This window comes from Protopterus annectens, chromosome 10.part0 (assembly GCF_019279795.1).
Source record: "Protopterus annectens isolate FY-2018-M chromosome 10.part0, PAN1.0, whole genome shotgun sequence".
NCBI lineage: Eukaryota > Metazoa > Chordata > Ceratodontiformes > Protopteridae > Protopterus > Protopterus annectens.
The window spans coordinates 1,238,952,446-1,238,978,775 of record NC_056744.1 but is presented as its reverse complement, the minus strand read 5'-3'; the positions used below and the strand labels follow the sequence as shown (position 1 = coordinate 1,238,978,775).

General features: G+C 38.5%; 1 protein-coding gene across 3 annotated transcripts in view; it reads right to left on the bottom strand.

Moving 5' to 3' along the window:
- Positions 1-26,330, bottom strand: part of TNR (tenascin R) — a 5,843,683-nt gene that overhangs the window by 67,532 nt on the left and 5,749,821 nt on the right. For 2 of the 3 annotated variants that reach the window (XM_044085960.1, XM_044085962.1), the window contains 2 exons: positions 22,384-22,480; positions 3,341-3,502 (listed from right to left, as the gene is read on the bottom strand). In XM_044085960.1, coding sequence (XP_043941895.1) covers positions 3,341-3,502; positions 22,384-22,480 — 259 coding nt within the window. The remainder of the gene's footprint in view (positions 1-3,340; positions 3,503-22,383; positions 22,481-26,330) is intronic. The other variant, XM_044085961.1, reaches the window with a different exon arrangement.

The following is a 26,330-nucleotide window of genomic DNA, read 5'->3' as shown; positions in this document are numbered from 1 at the left end:
GGTTCAGTGCAAACTTCTCCACCCCCTCCCCTCCAAAAGAGCAAGTATCTATCCCGGCAGAGGGCTGCCTCCCAAACATCATAGATGCTCAGGTGAAGGCTGCCCTCTCCAAAGCAAAAAACACTGCTTCCATGGGACCAGATGGCATCCCAGGTTGCATCCTACATGAACACCAAGAGGAACTAATCCCTCAAATAAAACAGCTATACAATCTCAGCCTCACTACAGGATATGTGCCCACAGAATGGCGTACAGCAACAGTGGTCCCACTCCACAAAGGTGGAGCCTCTACAGACCCTGGAAACTATTGCCCCATAAGCCTGACTAGCTTAGTCTGCAAGGCTATGGAGAGGATCATCATGGAGCTCATAAACAAAGACATTGGGGACCTACAGACACTAGATCCTACCCAGTTCGGCTTTGTCAAGGGCAGATCCTGCCTTTTGAACCTGGTTGACTTCTTCGAAACAGTCACCAAAGCCATAGATGAAGGGAAGGTAGTCCACACAGCCTATCTGGACCTTGCAAAGGCATTTGACACAATACCCCACTCGGGCATCATAGATAAGCTATCCAGCTTAAATATAAACCCCTATGTCACAAGATGGGTCGCAAACTGGCTCAAAGACAGAACCCACAGAGTGAGAGTTGCTGGAGCCATGTCAGACTCGAAACCAGTCACAAGTGGCGTCCCACAGGGTTCTGTCCTGGGACCACTCTTGTTCGGTATATACTTTTCCGGGGTACAGGCAAACATGGGAGGACTATGGCTCACCAAGTTCGCAGATGACTGCAAACTGGGCGCCATAATCAACTCTCCAGCTGACACAAACATCCTTCGAAAAGGTCTCACAGAGACAGATAACTGGTGCCAATGCCATGGTTTAAAGCTAAATGCCAAAAAATGTATAGTCATACCCTTTGGCAAAAACAATGTGCCCACAAATTACCACATATGCGGAAACCCATTAAGTACAGAGAAAGTTATTAGGGACCTGGGGACCCAAGTTGATAGCAATCTCTCCTTTGAAAACCACATTGCCAAAGTGGTTAGAAAGACCTTCTACATAGCCCACCTCATCACAAAGGGTTTCACATCTAGATCAAGAGAGGTAATCGTGCCCCTTTATTCATCCCTCATCAGGCCCATCATAGAATACAATGCCCCTTTTGGGATGTACCTTACCCGAAACCTGCAGCAATTAGAAAGACCCCAAAAGTATCTCACCAAGAGGATCAAGGGTCTCAAACAGATGCCATATGCTGCTTGGTTAAAAAAACTCCAGCTCTACTCAGTTGCATACCGCTTACTTTGAGGCGATCTATGCCTGACATACAAAGCTATGTCAAATCCAGAATTAATGGACATGCTCCACCTTAGTAAATCTAAATCCCTTAGAGCCACATGCTCGAGGGACTTGAACCTCAGCACAGAAATAAATAGAACTTGCTGGAGGGACAGGTTCATAACCCAGAGGCTCCCTTCGCTCTGGAATAGAATTCCAGTTCATGTGAGGCAGAGCACCTCACTGAATCTCTTCAAGAAGAATCTCGATAGGTGGATGGGGGATCGTAGGTTTGTCCCAGGGATTACTCCCGTGTCACTATTAGACAGAGGCACAGTAAACTAAACCTTAAAAAGGGCACAGTATACCCAAATCAAGGGGTGGCGTAAGCCATACAGAATCGGGCTAGGCTTATAATTGCCCCAGGGCAGATAGCCTAGTATGAACCTATGAACCTATGAACCTATATTACAACATATTTTCTTTTCCATATCTTGTTGCTAGCAATACATGCCTGAGAATGGCTTGCTTTTGTACTGTGTATGCATAGGTTATGTAATGTGCTAACACTTGCATAACATGTTAGATTATATGCACTTCTGTCCACTTTTTTCTTTCTTTTTTTCTTCTCATGGGTATTTTTGTTTGCTTACATACTCATCAAATCATTTCTATACTATTTTCCTTTGGGGAGATTCTGTGTGCATGTCAGAAATTGGAAGTTGTTCCTTTTGTATTGTACTGTATGACTTCTATTTCTCACCTTAGTGATTTTGTGAATTTGATGTCTACAGCTTTTATTTTAATAGTTGCAGACACAGTGATTTTTGCTGGCTGAATTTTGTTTTGTATACAGACTTTTTCCTGTGCATAATGATCAGTTTCTCTGGACATGTTGATTACTCTGTCCAGTCAGCGTGGGCATTCTAGAACAATAATTAGTTTTTATTGTGTAATTCTTCACGTTACACAAGCCTGAGTACTCAGACACTCGTATAACAACTTCTTAAGGCTAGTGTAACATTTTGTATATTTTCATTTCTTGCAGGGGCACTAAGCACACCCCACACAGTGCATGACCAATCCCCATCCACGCAGAAAACATTATTTTCCTCACTCTGAGGTCACTGTACCTCAGACAAAGAACAATTGTTGATATGCAACGTAAAAACTGTTTTGGTTTTTCTCCCTGAGGCTATAACATTGGTCCATCCAACAAAAAGACGCATATGAGCAACACACACTTGATTGTTTGTGTCTTATGCAACAGTAAACTGCACTGAAATGAACTTAGTTAATCCAAGCAACAAAAGAATATATTTGTGTGTGTATGGCGTGTGTGTGTGTGTGTGTGTGTGTGTGTGTGTGTGTGTATACTCGTGCCTTTATACCTGGCTGACTAGTTGATGTGAAAAGAGGCACTCCATATTCAATCCATAGCCAAAAAGATATACAGATTAACATCCTTATGCTAAATTTTAACATTTTTATTAGCTAATGTATGATACCACAATACTTTAAACATTTTTGCCACACAGTGATTGAGTTAATTGTATTACATGTCACAGTTTCTGTCTTTATATTTGCACAGGTTATAAATACTTTCTGTCTGCCTGGTACATTATACTAATTTTCACAGAAGGAGAATGCAGCAAATTCTTATTTTCTTGGCTTCTTATGGGACAGTTTATTTATGTAGCTGCACACTAAATAATACAGAACTCATAATAATATCATATTTCACAGAAGATCTACACTTCTTAATGTTTAAAAATCAATACAGGGAAATGTATAACCATGAAATAGTTTGACTGCATTGCTTTGTAAACATCCATCAAGTCACTTTTATCTGCCAAACATAATTACCCTGCAGCAGTGTTTGCGGTCTTGTAGCCCAGAAGATTTAAAATACTGTGCTAGTCTTTCTCTTACCTAGGTTTTGCTGTGCATTCATGATAATTTCTTGAAACTGAAGCAGTGATAATATGAAACAAAAAATATTTATGTACCTAATCAGATAATTAGATAAAGATAAGATTCAAACAGACACCCACCTGCGGTTCCATTGTACTCGCCTATCCTGAGCTTGTAGAGGGTTCTAGCATCCCCAATGGCAAATCGATCATAAAAAGCATATACTTCATCCTGTCTGTCCTTCATATCAATACGCAGGACATACCGTTCCTGGGATGTGATACGATAAATATTATCGAGGCCTGGGGTAGAGGCAGAGAGACAGAGAGTGGGAAACAGAGACAGAGACTGCAACTGCAAATGCAGAAGGTGTTTACAGAGCAAAATAATCAGGGTTAATAAGAGTAACTAAACTGTGGAAATAAGCAGAACAGAAATAGAAAACAAGCAATAGATACAAATGAAAGGCAGAACAGACATACAAGTGTTATAATTCAGTATTATACTATGCGTGCATGTTTCAGAATTCACTGTATTTATAGTGATTGCACTAATCATAGCAAAAACAAATGTCTTCCCACTGCTGTCATTCTCTTTGACCTAGCCTTTGATACCTTCTCACTCACTCTTCCTTTACAAAGGCTGGCTAGTATGGATCAGGCTCACACAACATTAGAATGGTTCAAAAGTTAAAAGTTATTTATATAACTGACACCAAGCAGTAAAATGTTCCCAGGAAGTGTCAAATATTCTACCCAATAGAAAGTAGTGGTGTTCCACATGGCTCAATACTTACACCAGTTCTGTTCAGTATATTTGTAAATGACACGTGTGCCAAGATTCCTAATGCCACATTAGTACAGTATGCTGACTACTCCAGTTTTATCTATAATGGCAATTCCCTTAGTCATTTTCAGCATTCTACACTGCTTAATTTCAAAGTGTAGAACATTAGTTTAAAGTCTCAAATCTTTCATTAAATGCCAATAAAACTAAATTTATTTTTGGCTCAAGTGAAATCTTAATTATTTCACAGAATATGCAACCTCAAAAACTCACAAAACTCCTACTTTACAGAAATAGCACAAATAAATACAGCCCAAACTTAGTTACTGCCTACATTACTTTATGCCTCCTCTAGTCTTACTAATAAAACTCACCCATATAAGCTAGAACATGCATGCAATAAAATTGGAAGTACACTGCTAATGTCTCCCAGAAAACACATCACTGCAAACCACGTAGTAAGATTAATTGGCAAAAGCTAAAGGTTTCTTAACATTTAACTAGTTAAAAAACAGAAAAATTCTACATGAACCCAGCAGATGTCCACCCATCTCTTATTTACTTCCAAAAGATATGTAAACCCCCTAGAAGTTGTCAAATCAAACAAGCACTTTGATGACTAGTTTATGTTCATGAGCCAGACTGTGGAATTGCACTCCACCAGAACATTTCTTTACAATCTAGTAACCAACCTAACTTCTTCTTGGACCTGTCCTTGTACATGAATTTCATCTTCTGCCATCCTACATCCAAACCCTATCAGTCCTAACCTCTCCCTCTGTTCCTTTATACTCGATATTTAACTGTTGACATATAATGTCAATGTATTTATTTGTAACCCTCATTACTAATATATTTTATTTTTGTAATTTTTGTATATGTTTTCAAGAATGACCATGCACAGCTGATTTTTTTTTTCTGTTGTATAAATGTGGAAATGTTCTTCCCCCATCCTCCTTTGAAAATGGGATTTTAGTTCAGTTGGATTATTCCCGGTCAACAAAAATAAATTAATTGAGGAAATATTTATCTGATTCATACAAATGAAAGTATTTTAGGGTAAAATGTAGGTGGCTCTTAACATTGTCAGAGCTTAGATTAGATGGATAGTAGTCAGTCGATTACTTGTCCTGAAATAAATGGAGTTAGGTTGATCATTGATAAGCATATTTTACTTATTTTTTATAAAATAAACAATTAAAAATATTAAAATTAAAAAACAGTTCTGTGTATATATCATCATAATACTGATACCGTATTTTAACATGTAAACATTATTGCCATTCATCATGCTGTTATACTTTTGTTGTTGTTGTATCTTTCGGCTTTTCCCGGTTAGGGGTCGCCACAGCAGAATTCCGGTCCACTAATGATTGACAGTAGATTTTTACGTACCGAGTTGCCAGCCCTGACATACAAACTTCAACAAAGGTATGCCCATTCACGCATGTCTCCACACAGAAGACGCTTTAGCTGAGAATCGAACAGGACATCTTAGTGTGAGGCGACATGACATATGATGGTGAGGATTGCTGCACATGGCCCAGCTAATATCTGAAAATTCCCTTTAGACCAGTCTCCCTATTCTGACAACAACTAAATAAACAGGCAAATAACTAGCTAAATAAATAAACTAGCCCTTTCAGAGCTAACTTTTTTAATAAGGATATTAACCGACCATGTAATCCGTTTATTTACAAGGCAATAGATCTGTTCTGAAAACTTTTCAGTGGAAACAGGGATGCCTAGACCATTTCTGAGGAGCTGCTATTGGACTTTCTACTTGATGAGTTTGTAACACAGAAATAGATTCTAGCCACATGTGGTATAGCCTGTCTATTCCATTTTTTACTTGAGCTCTAATGCATGAGCCTGGCTAGAAGTGAAACCGTTCTTGAACTCATTACCTATTCTGAAGACATCTTCAGGCGAATCTGAGCTATCAAAGAACTAGGGCAGTTTGTCGAGAATATTCATCCATTAAGAGGAACTTGGAAGCTCTGAACAACTTTGATTCACTTCATTAAGTAGGTAGCCAAATGAATCACCTGAGCCCTTCACAGACTGTGTACACAAAATAGCAAAGTGAATCCAAAGAAGAACAAACCATTCAACCTGTGCCCTTCAGGGAATGTGTACACAAAATAGCAAAGTGAATCCAAAGAAGAACAAACCATTCAACCTGTGCCTTTCAGGAAATGTGTACACAAAATAGTAAAGTAAATCCAAAGAAGAACAAACCATTCAACCTGTGCCCTTCAGGGAATGTGTACACAAAATAGAAAAGTAAATCTAAAGAAGAACAAACCATTCAACGTCAGAGCCCTAATATGTATAAAAACAGTCACCTCTGAGGATGTTTAAAATAAGCTTCTAATCATCAACCCTCTCCCATAACCCAGATGAGAGTCATTCAGAAGAGGCCACCATTAATGCAAACAGAAGGGGTGGTTTGATGGGTTGTGCTTTTTTTTTTTTCTTTTTTAACAAACATCTCTGCACACACACTCAACTCCACCAGGAATAGGGCATGCAATGGGCTGTCCATGAAGGATGCACTTTTAATAGTAACACTCACCCATCCCAACCCTAAAACATGAGAGGTGGTACCTCCAATTTCTACTAATGAAATTGCACCTCCCCAGTGTGTCCCAGTGTATATGCATACATCTCCAGCATCCCAGCAGAACACAATGGCCCATTCCACTTCATTGCCTCTCCATCTGTGCTTGGCTCCTCCAGTACTAGGGGCTGCTAATCATGCCTTGGTCACTTAGGGTGCAATCAGAGGTCCATCCTTATGTGCTACAGAGCCAAGCATCTTGCAATCCCATTTTCTGACATCTGTCACCTCCCTGGCCCTGCTTGCTACCACCTTATTTGCCTACTAAGACAAGTCTTTAGTGTCTACATCCATTTATAACCCCTTTTTCCCATTTCAGCACATGCAGTACAATATACATTTTTGGCTGTCTTGGTCAAATCTTTCCATATCTAACTATGTCAAGCCTCTAGACACATATCACCATAATCTGTCTCCTTTATCTCCCATGCAGAGAATCACTGTTTTAAAGGAATCTGTTCTGCCTGTTCTGGTTTTCTCGCCAAGCAGTGTTTAATTAACTGATCTGTTAACTGCTTAAAACATTCTTTAGAGTCTCCTGGCTGATTTTCGCTGTTTTAAATGTTTTGTTGAGTGTCTCACTGCTATTTTGCTTCTGTGTTAAACATTCACTAGTGTTTCCTCCTGAAACTATGGTAGCTAGTCGTTGTACCATAGTCCAGATCCAGGCCTGCTGCTTCTAGACCTGTTTGCAGTAGTTTGTTTATTTGGAGCACGTTTTTCAGGCAATCTTGGATTGGAAGGGGCCTATCTGCACTTTTGTGAGAGAATTATGCTGACTGGGACCTGTCAGGTAAAGGGAAGTCTAGGGCTTGGAATAAGCATCCACAGTGGTCCTTTTGAATCTTTTTAGAGTTTGTTTCAAGTTTTAGCTTCTGGTATTTAGGCCCCGCATTTGAGCAGGTTTCTACATGTACTGTGCAACTGTGCATCAAAGCTGGACAGTTAAATTCAACACATTTTCCCTTAAAACCTATACAGAAATATCCTTTCACTGAGCTCCTCCATGACCATTTCTGAAAAGCCACCCCTAGTGACAACAGTCTTCAATCTAGCATTACAGACAGTTGGACTACCCTTGTTTTACCTGCCAGCCTTGTTGACTTGGCTCTCCTAAGGCAGTGAATCAACTGCCTCATGTACACAGACAACCCTCTACTTCTAGTACAGAGTGCAAGAGATGTAGTTACACAAAGAATCTAGAAGCCATGCTTTTTCTCACTCAAACAGTGACATGGAGAAGCTTGTCAACTCACCCACCACAACAAATTCACATAGTACCACTACTCATACACATGGCACTACTCATACACATAATACGCTTCAGACATGTAAATCCACATACTTGGAACTTCTCTCAAAAAACTTATCAAAACACCAGAGACCTCCAAAATGCAACACTGCTACAGCTAACACAGTCCCCACAGCACCCATGACACATAGCAACACCAATATCTCACCCACCAAGCCCATAAGGGGTAACACTCAAAAAATAAGTCTCCATGTCATTGGAGATTCAATGGTGAGACACACAGATGTCTTACTCACCAGGTTGGACAAGGAGAAAGTCACGGTTAGCTGCCTGTCTGGTGCCAGGATTCATCAAATCACGCATGCACTCAGGTCTCTGGGTTTGACCTCCAAACCCAGCTTCTAAGGAACCAAATGACATCTCAAGCTGCCTTAGATCATGTTGGTGTGAATGACCTGAGACATACATCACTGGACTATATGAAGAGAGACATGGTTGAGCTCTCTGAGTATGTGTCCCAGGCAGGTATGTCCCTAGCCTTGAGCAGCATACTACCCTCACCTACAACTGCCGCAGTATAAACAAAAAATGACTGATTTCAATAATTGGCTCAGTTTTTGCTGTCATTCAGAGGAGATCCAGTTCCTGTCAGCCTGGGAACCCATGATTTTTGACACAATCCCACATTCACGCTTTTCCGATAAATGTAGCAAACTGAATGTAAACCCCTTCATTGTAAGATGGGTTGCTGACTGGCTCACAAACTGAACACACACTAGCACAGTGGGTGACTCTACATCAACCAGCAGACCTGTTACCAGTGGGGCGTCACAGTTGTCAGTGCTGGTCCTCCTACTGTTTAGTATATACTTCTCAGAAATTCAGGTCAAAACTAAAGGGTTTTGGCTGATCAAGTCTGCAAACGACTGCAAACTAGGTGCAATCATTGAATCCCAAATGATGTCAGTATACTCCAGGAGGGTCTTACACTGACCAACAATTTGTGTATAAGTCACGGTCTCAGACTGACTACAAAGAAATTCATCATCATTCCCTTCAGTACAAACAATGTCCCTTCACACTACCAAATCAACAGCAATACCCTAAGTACCCATGAAGTGGTAAGGGACCTTGGATCACAGGTTGACTGTGACCTTAACTTTGACCACCACATGTCTACCATGGTAAGTAAAGCTTTCCATGTAGCACACTTGATTAGTAAAGGCATCACCACAAGAACAAAAGAAGTTATAACCCCCTATACTCAGCACTTATCTGGCTCATAATTCAGTATTTGGCATGCACCATACTAAGCACCTGAAATAATTAGAGAGACCTCAGAGGTTTCTATCAAAGAAGATCAAGGGACTCCAGCATGTGCCTTACATGGACCAACTAAAGTTCCTGTCACTATATTCTGTATGGTATAGACTTCTTAGGGGAGACTTATGCTTGGTCTACTGAGCAATCCAAGACTTAAACCTAATGAATTTGCATACCCGTAAATCAAATGGGTCTAGGACTACACATTCCAGGGATTAAATATGGCCTGTGACTTAAATCGGACATGCTGGAGGGACAGATTGATCTCCCAGATACTGCCACATCTTTGGAACAGGCTAACAATTCATGTGAAACAGAGCACCTCTATGACACTGTTCAAGAGGAACCTGGATGAGTGGATCTGGCACTGTAAATTCTTACCTGGGATAGCACCCACAATTCTCCTGGACATGGGCAGTCTTCACTAAATGGAATCTTGGGTATGGACTAGCACTTCTGTGGTATTACATTGGGTTGAAAAGGCTAGGCTTAAAATGGCCATCGGGTAGTCTCCTATGATCCTATGATAATCTTCTTGGTGACTTCATCGTCAATCATCTAATCACGCAGTCATCTAATCACATTTTTTCTTATTCACACTGGCTCTGACCTCCTTCATTTCTTGCTCCTACCTCTAGTATCTGCAAATTTTTCCACTTCAATTCCATCACACCCAGTTTTCATTATTGTCTTTTTTGATTGCTTCACTCTCTCTGTTGCATTTGTTCCCTTTTTAATCCCACCTACACTTTCTACTGATCTGTTTCATCATTCTCAGACCTTATCATAAGACTGAGCACTTTTCCATGTTCATTATCTTCCTGATCTGCTTGTGCGCTGGTGCCTGCATAGCCACCTTTGCTCTTCTTCAGCACTTGTTATTGCTGACTGCATCTGTTATTCCATCTTGCTTCATTCTCTTTATATTGTCTTTAATGGCTACATTTTACAATTTCCCCTTCACCTTACTCTTCCATGCCACTTACCTGTACAGCTCTGACAACCTCTGCCCTCTTAAGTACTTATTTACTAGTCTACTTATCTGCCTACACTCCCATAAAGTGTTCTGTCCACTTCCTTTCTTCCCCTACCATTTTAGAACCCATCTTGCCTATTGGTCTCCTAATTCCCCCACCTCTACAGCCCTACTCTGCTTTTCCTCACCTCCTTAGCCAATCCATTGCCATCTCATCTTCCAGAATTTTCCTATGAAACTCCCCCATTCTTCCCCAAAACTACATGAGCCAAAACACTACTCCATGTGTTCCACACCTCACCCATCATTCTGCTACACCTGTTACTTAGGACGTCCTACTTTTTTCATATTGTCCCATTGTTAGATCCCTTATTTTCCCTTACTTTTGTGTGTGTGTGTGTGTGTGTGTGTGTGTGTGTGTGTGTGTGTGTGTGTGTGTGCACATGTGTGTGCGTGTGTGTGTATATATATATATATATAAATAAAAGAGCACAATTTGGCCAGTTAGACTAGACTTGCTCAAAAGTATTGGTGAAAAGACTAGTTTTGTCAGCATACTTCACTGCTCCATTACAGAAAAAGTGAAGCTGCGGTAGTAAACCACAAAGTGAAGCTGCTGTAGTAAAACATGCCTAGCACTGGTACTTACAGGCTGGGTGAATATTGTTACCCAGTATAGGCCCCACTCAACTTGCCCTGCGAGCTCACTTTGCTCCTTTCCCTGCCCCCTATTCCCACCCACCCCAGTATATCTACACATATAGTAACTCAGCCACTCTCTCTCTTTTCTCCTCCCTATCACACTGTTGCATATCACCAAGGGATCCTCCCCTCTTTACCCCTACTTCATTCTTCCCATAAATCCAATTTTTGCTACCTATGTACTCTAATATGGCTAACTCCCCTACTATGTTTGGATTGGGATGAGGGATAACAGGACATACTACCTACATTTAGTTATCCAAGACATGTAATACTATCCCCCATTTATGTCTCATACTGAAGATCTCCCATCTGGGAATTAGGTTATAAACTACTAGATGGAGAGCCAACTGGCTCAGTGGCAGACCACACACACTTAAAGTTGGGGACTGCACCTCCACCACTAGCCCACTCACCAGGGAAATACCACAAGGATCTGTGCTGGACCCTCAACTGTTTGGGAAATACTTCTCTGAAACACAGGCAACAGTAGATGGCCTGTGGTTTACCAAGTTTGCAGATGACTGTTAACTGGACACATTTATATAGAGTCCCCCAATGATGGTAACATATTACATAGGGGCTGACACGGACTGATGAATGGTGACAAAATCATGGACTAAATTTTAAGCATCCAATGACTCTTTGCCACCTTTGTCAATGATGTACCCATGCAAATTATAATATACATAGCACCTCCCAAGCTCAAACACAGTGTTGCGTGACTTGGGAACACATGTTGATAGCAATCTACTCTTTCATCACTATGTGCCTGTGGTGGTGACACACAAAATCTGCATTGCACATATCACACATATGGACATCACATCCAAGACCAGAATAGTCATACCTCTGCTGTACTCTACCCTTATCACGCCAATAATGAAGTACAATGCTCACATCTCTCTGTACCTCTCTAGACAACTGCAGCAACTGAAGAGAACACAGGGTTGTACCTGGTAGACTCCAAGGTCTCCAAGCATGACATACATGGAAAGACTGATATACCAGTTGCTGTGCTTGGTATCATATAGGCTGCTGAGAAGTGACCTATGGCTGTCCTGCAGATCAGTGTTAGACCCTGCCCTTCTAGAAATGATAGACATCTGAAATTCAAATGGGACAACTATAATTTGCCCCAGGGTTGACAATCTAGCCTGTGACATAAACATATCATGCTGGTGAGACAGATATATCCCACAATGATTCACACTCCTCTGTAATAGGATCCCACTGCATGTGAAGAGTGCTTCTCAATGACCCTGTTCAAGCACAACCTTGGCTACTGGTTAGGTGACTGTAAAGTCACCTCTGGGCTGACACCTATGTTCCTTATGGACAGGGCCAGTTGGTGTTGCTCACAAACATGCTCTGCTAAAAACAACCATCCAACTATGCTCAATAAAGGTTGTTATGTTTTTACATAGCTAGGCTTCTAAATACCCTAGTGCTAGTATGCTATTAGCCTTTACCTATGCAGGTCTTACAACCTTCTGAGTGCCACATGGCCTCTTAACATCATCTACTATAAGTTCACCTGTACTTCTGTTGTGCCATGACACTTGTGTAACATACTGTGTTCTGTGGTCTGTATACTTAGATAGGTAGGGGGTTCTGTTCTCACTGCAGTCAAGTGTGTGTGTGTGTGTGTGTGTGTGTGTGTGTGTGTGTGTGTGTGTGTGTATATGTGTGCATGTCTAGACAGCACAGCAGATGTGTGTATCCTACTGCTACTTCTCCAATTACATGGATTGCCAGTACTTTGATACTTGCTCATACCTACACATCCATTTCATACAGGCCACTCCATCTCTTATCTCCCATATGGCCTGCTGATATCATCTACTATAAGTTCACCTGCATTCCTGTATAAATCAGACTTGAGCTGTGGAGCTTGCATTAAATACTGTGTTTTGTAGTCTGTGTGTGTGAGCTGTTGCTTGACATTAAAGAGACCATTTTACAACAGCAAATGGGACACTGTTATCTTCTCTCCAACAAACACTGCTAATGTCATCAGCTATAAAGTGTTGTCTGACACAATCCAAGTTGGACTTGAGCTGTGGTGCTTGCATTAAGCACTGTGTTTTGTAGTCTGTGTACATAGATAAGTAGGGGTTCTGTTCTCACTGTAATCAACTGTGTGTGTGTGTGTGTGTGTGTGTGTGTGTGTGGTTGTGTGAGCTGTTGTTTGACATTAGAAAGAGCATTCTTTATACCAACATGTGGGAAACTGTTATCTTCTCCTCAACAGACACTGCTGATGTCATCAGCTATAAAGTGTTGTCTGACACACTCTAAGTTGGACTTGAGCTGTGGTGCTTGCATTAAGTACTGTGTTCTATAGTTTGTGTACTTAGATAGGTAGGGGCTCTGTTCTCCCTGCAATCAACTGGGGTTTTGTGTGTGTGTGTGTGTGTGTATGTGTGTGTGTGTGTGTGTGTGTGTGTGTGTGTGTGTGTGTGTGTGTGGGTGTGGGTGTATGTGTGTGTGTTTGCGATGCTGCTTGACATTACAGATAGCATTTTACACCAGCATTTGGGGCACTGTTATCTTCTCCTCTGCAGACACTGCTGATGTCATCAGCTATAAAGTGTTGTTTGGCACACTCCAAGTCAGACTTGAGCTGTGTCCTGTTACAGATCATTAACACAGCTTCAGTACAGTATGCCAGAGAAAGGATATCACAATACCCTGCACTGTAGGTACACTCTCCTGTACTGTGTTTCGAGTATATACTTCACATTCACATCTCTCAATTGTCCAGATGTTCCCAGGATGTCTAGATGTTTTCCTTATCAAATATGTGGCTTTCTGCCATATCACTGGGATGATCTCTGGACTGATGTGTCTCAATAATACATTTGAGTGCGTACCTCTCAGCTGTCCTGATCTGTGCAGAATGTGCAGTTTTTGTTTCATGTTTGTGATCTTTTCCTCATAACATTTTTTTCTTGGCAAATCATTGACATTTGAATGCAGAGTGAGTCAGAAACTGATGACTGATGTTTGAGTTTCGACTTCCTAAGTTTGTAAGTGCAATATTAACCATCTGTCCCTATTTTTGCCTCTTTGTCCTCCCATTTTTATGACTTTGTCCACATTTCTTGCTCTAAGAGTTAGAGACTTACATTCTGACACATTCCTATGTGACATCTGTTTAAATATGTCCCTATTAATGGTGATTTGTCCTCTCATTAAGTTGGCCTCTGTGCAGACGTTTTGCACTAACAGAATGATAGCTATTTTTAAACCCTGGTGATCATTGTTACATTCTCTGAAAATCTGCACACTATAGGTGCTCTGCCTTACAATTAGTTGCTGGCTGTGTTTGCTTTAAAGGTTTTACAGCCAGCAACAGTGTTGCAAGCTACAAAACCTAGCTTAGGAGTGCCACGCCTCGTTAACATGTATTGCACTCTGAAGCCCACTGTGCACCGTCACACTAACACATACACTTCTTGTAGGCTTTGCACAAAGCCTACATTGAGTTTATTGAATCTCCATGAATAACTTTCATGGCTCCAAAGGGAAGGTTTTGTTTTAAGAAACTTCAGCACCAGAAGCAGTTCAATATGAAATTGGTGATTTGTTTTAAGAGCATGAAGCTGTTGCTGTTGTTGTGTGTGATTTACTGGTGTTTGGTCCTGATTAAGAAATACAAAATTTGAATGTAGAGGCAGTGCTCCTAACAATTAACAATTCAGTTTGAAACAAAATAAGGACAAATACTTCTCTGGAAAGTATGAACTTCATATTCTGGTTACAGCAGAACTGAGGGTGCAATCCACTATATGTAAGCTAGGTCAAAACAATATCAATCTTAATTATGCTTCATTAATTCCTAGACATGACCAACTTATTTATTTGTTTTTCTGGTAAATGGTTTGGTGGATTGATTGTAGACCCCTTTCAACCCCTACCTGGGACATGCGGCAAAGACAATACAATTATATATAGAAAGGCAAAACATAACATCACAATCATTTTATCATAATGTATAATTAATGGAAGATAATGACAGTTGAACATACCCATAAAAATAAACTAATTTTCCTATACTTTTACAATGAATTTGTAGGTACATTTACATACAAACTTACATAATTTTATTTATTTTATTTAGTTTGTATTTGTTGACTGGGTTTGTCCGACTGGGCTACAAATGCCCATTTTCAGTGGAGGCCTGAGGAGAAAAGCTCCAACAGAAAATAGAAATTTTACATACTGAATATATATAGAAATATATTCATCAGTACCACAGATTATTGCATTACAGTGCTACACATTACATTCATCAGTACCACACATTATTGCGTTACAGTGTCATACATTAAACTGTACATAAATTACATATAGAAATACATTAGTCATATTATATATCATATTAGGGATATATTCATAATTACATATTATATACATAATAGTGCAATAATTACATAGCTGAAATATTTTACTAGTTACGTTTGTACAGTGAGGAGAAGATAAAGTAGTAAGTTTGTTTATTGAAGGGAAGGAAGACAGAAGGGAAGTAAAAGGTTATAGGGAAGTATTTACGGGGGATAATTACATTGGCAAGTCCATTTTTCATGAAGGTATTTTTTGTAGCGGGTTTGAATTGATTGAGATGTTCAAGGGATCTTTTATCTAGTGGTAGTCTATTCCAGGCCTTGGAAGAGTTAAAGCCATATACTACGTGACCCATTTTGGTCCTTGGTTTGTAGATTTTTTAGCAGGCCTTGTTCAGAACTTCAGAGTAATCTAGTGGGTAGGTAAAGAGAGATTAGAGATGAGATAGCTGGACAGAAAGAGGGTTTGTAGAGAATGGAATGAATAATCTGAAATTGATTATACCAATGCAGGTTAGGTAATTCTAGCCAATTTAGTTGTTTTAGTGAGAGACAGTGATGGGACTCGTAAGAATTTTGGGCAGCAAATCTGGCAATCCTGTTATAAGTTGTTTCTAACTTGTTTAGTAGTCCAGTGTTGAGGCTGGTGAGAATTTGGGAGCTATGAATACAAGCTAATGTGATGTGCAACATTAAATATGGTTTCACAGAAATTTACCATAATTTATATAGCCACATCTACATACAAACAAAACAAGAGTACTGCTTAAAACTGAGCAGTTTCCAAGAAGTGCATCAAAGCCCCTGCATATACCTATATTGGAATAAGACAAGAGGGATGACGGAGCAGTTCTAACAAATAACAGAAGAATGGGAAGAAGAAAAATAAGCTTTAAGTGGAGACATTCCTCACACTTAAAAACCAAACAAATGGGTTGTCCTATTATCACAAACTAGATCGTTTTTACTTAAAACCATAAACGATGCTATGTTTACCTATAAACTACTAATTAGTTTTTCCACAGAAATGTTCCTATATAAAGCATATGTTTATGTACATTTATTACAAATGATGAATCCCTCACTGTTGAACACCAAAAGAATGTTCCACTATCGCACACCGCATGAACCTGACAACTCATACCACTAACTAACTCACGCTCCCACATCCACACACACACACTATCGCACACCACATGAACCTAACAACTCATACCACTAACTAACTCACACACACACACACACACACACACACACACACACACACACACACACACACACACACACACACACACACACACACACACACACACACACACTCACACACACACACACACACACACACACACACACACACACACACACACACACACACACACATGCACACATGTGTATGTGTACACACACCCCCTTTCACACACACTTTTTTTCACACACACACACACACACACACACACACACACACACACACACACACACACACACACAGTCTCCACTTAAAGCTTATGAAATACAAATATCATTGTTTTGGCTTTGTACAACGGGAACACAACCAAGCGACAGTTATTTGTGAAAGAAGAAATTATGTGTGGAAGCAAATATTATATTGTTTATGATATTTTAAGTTAATCAACGTTATATACATTTTTAAAAACTGTTGTATTAATCATTGAAAATAGAATTAATTCATGACATCATATCCTGCATGTATCGTATAAAAGACACAAGCAAGAGGGGGCTTGTGTCTTTTTCTGAGGAAGTTCACGGATAATAAAAGTAGAAGAAAGCGCTAGTTATCATTGCCTTTATTGTGGTCAACTCTACTTTTCGTTGTTTTTGGTTTAAATTTATTCAGTTTTTCGGTTTGGTCCGAATTTTCAGTGTTTTTGAAGATGATACTATGCCTTTGAGCAGATCATCATAATACATGATCTGACTACTAAATGTCTAGAGAAGTTGCAACAAGCTACCAAGAACAAGACTGACTTGTAAATTGTTACCAGATATGTCAAAGATGGAAAGCGCAACTACTAGACAGGTATAAAGCATCTTATGAACAAATATAACACCTTCAGTGCACAACTGTCAGTGGAAAATGACTTACTACTATAGCATGATAGAATAGTGGTATTCTAATCACAATGTGCTGAAATGTTAAAGCAGACACATGAAGGAAACCAAGGCCTCACAAAATGTTAGGAAAGAGGAAACAATGTCAATGTAGTGGCCTAGCATTATCCTGGTCATTGTTTTCTCACTTTATGAATATCTTTGTTTAGCATCAGTCATGTGTCAATAATGTATTATCCATAAGCCAGCTCAAGCCAGCTCAAAAAAGGGTAATGTGTGACAGAAGAATGACAAAGAAGTTGAAAAGTAAGGTGCGCAAGACAGTGTATGACCAGTGCCTCTGTATGAGTCAGAAACCTGGACAGTAGAAGAAGCTTGAGGTAATCAAGATGAAGTGCCAGTGATAGGTAACAGACTGCACACTGCAAGACAGATGAAGAAATGAGGACATCAGAGCAAAAGCCAGAGTATCTCCAATTACAGAGAAGGTCAAGGAGAACAGATTATGATAGTTCAGTCACATGTACAGAAACGTTGAAAACAATGCTGGTAAATTTGTTTTCAGAGACAGGAAAAAGGCAAAAGAAAACAAAGACATCCAGTGAAGAGATGGATTGCATGACAGAAGAACTTAGTGGAAATGACTGTTGAAGAAAGTATGAAAGTAGGCCTGAACAGAGACAAGTGGTGGCTACTGACACAGTGCATAGATCTTATGTAAAAATGTTTAAAAGAGGAATGATGATGATGATATTTCCTTCTCTTTAGGGAGAAGACATGAATCTGAATTTCTATAACTGCACTGCCATGTTAAGAAGTAATGCATGATAACATTGCCCTTTTAATAAGCATTTTATCCCACAACACATTGAGAGTGGTTGGCCAGCTACTAGTGTGTTCATGATAAGTGCTAACTTTGTTGTTGTTGTGCTGCTATTTTGTGTAACATTAAAGTTCCTGCTTCTTGCCATGAAATAATTTTCTGTAAGATTAACATTGCTGTTTTTCTCCAGATTCTGGGACATCCTGACATTATTTTTACTGCCCATAACATACCTCTCAACTGTCCAGATTTTTGCAGAATGTCCAGAAGTCTGTCTCATATATTTGGTCTGTTTCTTATAACATATGTGGTTTTCTGGCAAATCTCTGGGATGATCTGTGGATTGAAGTCAGTAAATTATATACATTTGAGTTTCAGCCTTCATATTCTTTAGAAAAATGCCTGCTAAGCCACATCCTGTTATTCTATCAACTTTCTAAATTTATAACAGCAATATTTAAATTCTTTCCCAATTTGTGGGCCTCTGTCCCCCATTATGTCAGGCTTTGAACAGATTTCTTGCACTAAGAGGTTGAGAGGTATGCCTATGAACATGAGTGGTTAACCAAAGGTGCACTTTTTCACAGGAACAATTCTTAAATCTGTAAAAAGTTTCACGATAATATAGACAGAAACTATAAAAAAACATAATCGAATACTTGAATGTCAACTACTTCACATCTAAACGTAAGTATAGCAATTAACCCCCCCCAAAAAAATCATTCGGACTCAAAGTCAATCCTATAACTAATTCCTCTTCGGGAATCTGAACTTTTTAGATTCACTGCACTGAAAAATTAGCTAATACAAAGCAATCCTTTGGCTAACTATAGAAATAAATGATCTTGTATGTACCAATGATCAGTAACAGAAAGAACCACCACCAGGAAAAAGAAATACTTTTCAAAATTATGCTCCTCAGAAATAAAGACAAAATTCCTTGCTCAGACATGATAATGATGATGATGATGATGATGACAATGATGAGAAGAATACCCCCCAACCTTTTCCCTTTTTTGTTTAAACTTCTTTCAGCTCTTATAGCTTTCTCTAAAAACACTCTCCTCTGCCAGAAACATCTGCTCAAGACATATCTTTCAAATTCAATGAACTCTCAACATACCCATATATTTGCTTCCTTCTTTTTTGATTTTTTTTTACATGCATCAACAAGTTCATAAAAAATCTTGCAAATTCAGCATGGGTTTCACAAAGGATGTAATGCTGAATGTGCAGCATTAGCATTCTCAAACTTCATTCACAGCTGACTTAACCTGATTACACGGACATGTCCCTTTTCCTATATCTAAGGCCCTTGTGACAATCTCCTGCTGCATTGTGGCATATTATGCCTAAGGGTAAGGGAGGCACTTAATGCATTTGCGACTAATATTAATGGATATTTTGAGGTTAATTGTATTTTTACATGTGTTAGCCATTCCATCTTTTGATTCCAGACACAAAATCGTGAACAGCATGGATCTTACAAGACATAGATTGGAAGCCATAGGTCATCTCCCAGGTCATGATATGATACTGAGAGCAGGTACATTTTTTAATTCATCTGAGTACCTCAGGCTTCAAACTTGGTCAGTTCTCTTAAAAATAAATATCAGTACTATCTCTAGTAAGGTTTATACAGTGACATCCCTAGTGAGTGAATATCAGTACCATTTCTAACTGAATCACGTTTCTTCAGAAGCATACAGTCAATGACATTGTACTCTTTGACTGACTGAACCAGTAAAGTTTATGTACAATGACATCCCTGGTGAAAAGAAATCCCTATGACACATACCAAAGGCCTTTCTTATTACTGTGCCAACTTTTTGATCAGATGAGGTGTCTCAATCTACAGCTGCAACCAGGTGTTTAATCACAACCTCTAGTTTGAGTGGTTCCCCCAGTATAGTAGGTGTCTGTAGCTATTTACTTCTCAAAGGGGACTTTGCTGCATTTGCCTATAATTATAAGCTGATAGGAATTACAAGGCAAGTAAGGCATGCTGATGCTCATACTTATGATGTACTACCTGTTTGTGAAAGAGTAATGCAAGACAGGCAAAGGATACCCTTCCAGTCATCGAGGTTCATTTTAAAGGATATGAGAGTGTCACACTGCTGAAAGGAAATTTTATTCCAGAGGTAGGGTAAACGCTGAGTAATAAATCTGTCTCTCCAATATGTTGTATTTATATGTTGGTGGAGATACTTAGTTCTAGTGTTTGTGAAGCTGTTTGTCTTGTGGAGATGAGAGAGGTCAATGCACATCAGAGCATTGTTTTTAACAAAAGACACGGGTTAATATCTTACCCATACGGAAATAGCACAGAATCAGGATCACAAAAGGAAAGGATAACTATATAAAGTCTGCAGTCATTAATGGACTTTATCATCCAGAGACTGTGGGCGACAGCTCAGGTATCTGAGAAGAAGATGGAGAAGGGAGAGGAATGAGTACAAAGTTCAGAAAACACCACTGGATACCTCACCTGAAGTAATGAACTGATTTCCCTCATTATTTGAGTGTCTTCTGAGAACCCATTGTCAGTCCAGCCAATTGTGCAAGTATTCACCCTGAGGTCGCACAGTGAATTGTTGATCCCTGTGTGTGAGATTGTGTAAGATAAATTTGTAAGACTGAGATAAGCCATGTACACTGAGAATGTTTCATACAGTAGAGCTATGACTTCTTTGAAGAATTTAACTATGTTTAAAATGCATGATCTACCCTCTGGAAAATCATAAAGATTTATGTCTAGGAGTAGCAAACTGGCTATAATAGGAGTTTCAAACTCAAAAAAAGCATGAGGGCTGTGTGAGGACTACAACACTCAGAGGAGTGCCACAATCTCCAAAACAAAAATAAAGGTAATCACTGTGGCCAGAAACACAGCACAGTAGTTTTCCTCTTGCAGCCATGCTGGTTTGAGGGCTGCTTGAGGCTCAAGGGTCATGTGTTTGAGATGCCTTGTCTAGAGCCTTCTGAAAAAGTTCCATCACTATCCATAACCTTGCAGATGATGCAAATAAGACTCATGAACTGATAGTTCATTGGACCATATGTTGCTTGACCCTTATGGGTAGAGACTACTATGGCCTATAGCCACATGCTGGAGATAAATCCTGTGGAACAAAATTTGCAAAATGGTGGGGGGAATAGAGCTTATCCTGGCAAGCAGTGGCTAAAAATGGCAGTTAGCACTGCATGGGATGCCATTCAATTACAGGGCAAATGTACTCACATCTAAGGCTAACATAGCGTGATTAATCTACTTGCCAGCAAGTCTTTGGAATATGGAAGGAAACCAGACATCTCACAGAAAATTCATGCAAACATGCCAAATATAACAAGAACATGGAAACTTAACTGAGAACTCAACCTGTAGCCAAGAAATTGACTAGGGATCCAAGTAATGTGGAGAATATGTTTACCACTGTGTCAGTATTCCACCATGGACTGATTCCTGATTTAATTCCTTTATCCTTGAAGCATGGCTAGGCTTAAAAAAGCCCCATAGGGCTGTTGGCTAGCACTCACCTCTGAACCTATGAATCAAGTACTAATCTTATCTAGCTGTGATTCTGGTTTTCGTTGGCTATCACTGCATGAACTGATTCACCTTAATTTTTCACAGCTGTCTCTGCCACATACTGTGCTATTGGAACAAACAGGTGAAATTCAAATGGTTTTAACCAATGCATTTAATAGCTTGAATCTTCTCTGTTGTCTCAACAAAATTATTTCTGTATATATGTTTTAATTTGCATAAAAACAGTTTTATTCTATGCTGTTTCTCTCTGTTATATGTTGCTTCTAGGGAACTATGTAGGCACTGATATATGCTTAAGTGTGTGCGTGTGTGTGTCTGTGTGTGTGTGTGTGTGTGTGTACGTGTGTGTGTGTGTGTCTGTGTGTGTGTGTGTGTGTGTGTGTTGTACGGCTTAATGTATCTTTGCAACTTTAGACCCTTAGATTTGTTTTCTTGCATTAAAATTGTTTTCCAACCACATTTTTAGCAGAAAGTACCTTTTCTCAGTGCATGCCAAATACAATATATCAGATGAGGAAATACAAAGTTATTTTCTCTTTGTAAAGGTAAATAGTGTTATGTGATAGGGCTAATTAATTTTTTATCTTTGATCTCTATACATCCCAAGCTGTTTGGTAATTGGGTGACATGAAAATGAGTGTAGCACAGCTCTTTTCTCAGGTTTTAGCACATAAAAAATGAATGTCTCGGTAACTCATGAATATTTTTCATAGTGTGGTTTCTTACCAAGCCAGAACTCATCCTCTAATTTTCCAAAGCCCAATCTGTACTCTTCCCACTTCTTTGCAAAGTCTGTAAGGCCATTCTGACGTCTTTGGAAAACCTGTGTTAAACAATAAGAAAGATTTAGCTCAAGTGTTTCTTAGAATTTTCACTCTTATGATGGTCAGAAGCAATGAAGAAACAGTTTTAATCATCTGTAGCAGTAGATTAGGGAACGTATGAGAACAGACATTTACAGCAAAACAGCAATATCCTAAACTGTCTTTGAAACAACTATACATAGATTACATAGTGTCGTCATGTTTACTGCTAACAATGACCGACATTATTATTTTTTCTAGTAATAAAATATTTTTATGCATGAACTAACCAGGGATGCATAAATCATTAATGTGATAAGGGTGGATTGTTAGCAGGATTTTCCAAAATATGCAGTGGGTCATTAATCAAATGTTGCCGCAGCAGTACCTAAAATGGCTTGCTTATATATAAGGGGGAAAAAATTCTTGGTAATTTTTTTTTGAGAAGATGTCAGTCATATTTTTAAGTGCAGTAATTAACATATAATGGTTCAACATCTAGTAATTCATTGAAATATTATGCTCACAACTCATATGAAGACAGGACAATTACTAGAAGAGCAAGTTTGTGAGTCACACTTGTTTGAGCACAGCTCTCTGGAAGCAGGGATGCATTGACATTTCAATAGGTATCTTAAGTGTTCTACAGTTTACCTCATCAGCTTAAGGCTATGATTTGCATCTGAGATTCACCCTCTAAGCCTGGTTTGAGTCCCATCAGTTTCTACTTGCAAACTGTATGAACAAGTCACTTAACCAGGCACACTCCCAGGAAAGAGACACTTGTATTCGGATGGCTTAGTTGGTTAATAAAAATGTGTAGCTATCAGTGTTCACTTCTTTGTTTGTACATATGGACAAAGTGAGATATGAATGAACCCAATATTGTCCATTATTCTGCAGATGATGACTGGCAGTTCATATAGGCAAAAGTATGGACAAGTCTTCAGTATCCCATGTTGGAGGAAGAGGGTGATTGGTTTGCAGCTGGGGAATGGCAACACAGCACTCTGGGTAACAATGTCCCTTGTATCAGAGAAAATGCATGCTCAATGTTAAAACATATAAACAGCAGGCTATGTATTGAAAAGGTAGCTTCTGGATTTTCAGCTGTCAGTGAGTTATGCATTTACTAGGGGATATTTTTGATTAGGTGACTGCTACCTTATGACAGAAGTCATTCTTTTTGATCTAAAACTCATTTCACAGAATTTTTAATTACTGTGTTTTTTCTTCCTTTCCCCAAATTGGTGCAGCCTTGGAGTTTGTTATATTTAGTAAGGGGGTTCAGTGGGCAAATGCACGTAGAGATAAGGAACATTTTCACTTTCACAAAACATTGTTGAAAATCTATCAGAGAAATGAGTTTTAGCCCAAATAACAGAGATCCATTATGACTCAGACTCACAATACTGAAATCGTGTCCAACATTAATGTGGACATCATTGTGGCTAAAGACAGAAGGCATGTACAATGTTTTTGTAATGTTAAAATTGATTAAGTTTGGATTATTAGGCAAATTATCTTTTAAATTACAATGATTTATAATTTTGCAATACAATCTGTTCTGATGTTTCCTTCCAAATTTCATTTTTGCATTAGTGGGAAGGAATTATTTTTTAACAGAATTCAAGAAGAAATACAAATAAATGGTTCTGGTCTGTTAACTTTATACAGGATTAATTTTATTGGTCTTAAATTTGTTTTTCTGTTTGAATGCGCTATAATTAGGATTTGTATTGTTAATTGCTGTTTTCAGTTGGAGTTATACAGTGAACAGTTTTGTTCATTTGTTGCTTTGCTTCTAATGGTTAAGCTCCAGTAAAGGCATACATTGTTTACAATATTAAAAATGATGACTATTTTGTCTTAAAATCAGATTATGCTGCTGAAACGCCAATAACTAGTCCCCAGAAAATGAAGTAAAAAGTTTATTCAATCCACATAGATAAGCGCTTTCGTCATACATACTTCAACAGATCTACAAAGAACATTAAAATCCATGCTTTTTATAGGAAAACCTTTAAAACATGTGACAATGCATCTCATGAATATTAAATAAAAACAATCCATATACCATATGTACCTCACATATAAAAATTCATTAAAAATATATGTATACATTAACTCAAAATATCTATAATAAACAGGATAACCTTGTTACAATATTTCTGAATATTTCAAAAAATCAAAAAACACTGGCCCTGTACTTGAGTTCAGGTTTGATGCTGATAGCCTCATTCAAACCTGGAAAGTATGCTGCATTTAATTTAAACTGCCATTTGGATTCAGCCTTAAGCAGTTTATTTTTCCAGTCACCCCCTCTTGGATCCATCTTAACCATCTCCAAAATCCCAAAAATAAAACTATGTGTGGGGTTAGCATTTATATGTTTGCTTAAAGCGTTCTTTTCTTCTTTTTTGGGGATACAATAACAATGCTCGTAAATCCTACGGTTTAATTTTCTCTCTGTTCTGCCCACGTAGAAACATGTGCAAACTTTACAAGTGGCTAAATATACTAACCCCGTGGATGTACAAGAACCGTAAACTAATTTAATCGGTATATCATAGGGAGGGAATAAAAACTGTGCCTTTTCATTAATATAAGAACATTGTTCACAGCATCCACATTTATGCGTCCCTAATTTGATACCAGGCAAATGTGTTGTCTTGTGATCTAACATAAATTTTAAATTATTGTCTACTTTATAAGTAAAACAAGGTTCGGGTCCTATACATTTGTAAATTTCCTGATTACATTTGAACATTGCCCGATTTTCTTCACTTCCTTGGCAGTTTCCCCATAAGCAATGAACATGGACTGGGAAAAATCTTTGATTCCTTTAGGTCTCTTATCCACTTCTTCAATTCCTGCACCTAGTAATGCCATATATTTAATATTCCATAGTGAAAAAACCTCATCCCGAATGTTATTTACAAAATCAAGTGGATACCCCCTCTCTAAAAACATATCTGTCACTTTTTTAATTTCTTTTTCCACTAAGTCTATCTTGGAACACATCCTAACCACCCTCACCATCTGACCCTTAACAATATTTCTTTTCACATGTGGTGGATGGTTACTGGAATACTCCAGATAATCATTGGAGAAGGTAGATTTTCTATAAATACAAGATGAAAAGCAATTATTAACATAATCCTTAGCTATGTTGATGTCTAGATAATGTATTTCATCTTTATTACCATTCCCTGGGGACGGGGCGGTAAGGCCCAGATACACAAATTCATCCCTTCAGAGAAAGAACAGTTACCAATAATTAATGAGAACAGTGATGATATTAAGGTGTCTGATGACATAATATTATATGTAAAAGTTTTAAAATTTTCAATTATGCAGCATTTCCTATCACTAAGAACTTGTTTTATCTTTTAATGAAAGGACTTAAATTTGTTCCATCAAGAAGAGTGGATATTAGTAGGATTTTAACAGATTTCAGATTATTTAATAGAAAATTAAATTTTAAATGTATATTCAAGGATAATCAGAAAGAGTTTGAAAATTCTAACTCTATTATTTATAAAAAAAAGTTGTTGGAATCCTCCTCTCTTACCCTTAATACATACATTTGAGAAAGTTACTGAACAAGAGATTTTCAAAAAGTTACATGAATATTCTTACAGATAGGAAGATTAAATATTTCCTGGAAGATGCTTTGTTATGAGGTGTTATTAATGAGGAACTGTATATTTTTTTACATGTGGAACACCACACTATTCCAGTATGTTTTGGGATACCTAAAACTCATAAAAATATTTTGGATCCACCTTATAGATTAATTATTTCTGGAAGAAATAGTATAACAAACTCTCTGGGGATTTTTATTGATCGAATAGTAAAAAATTCAGT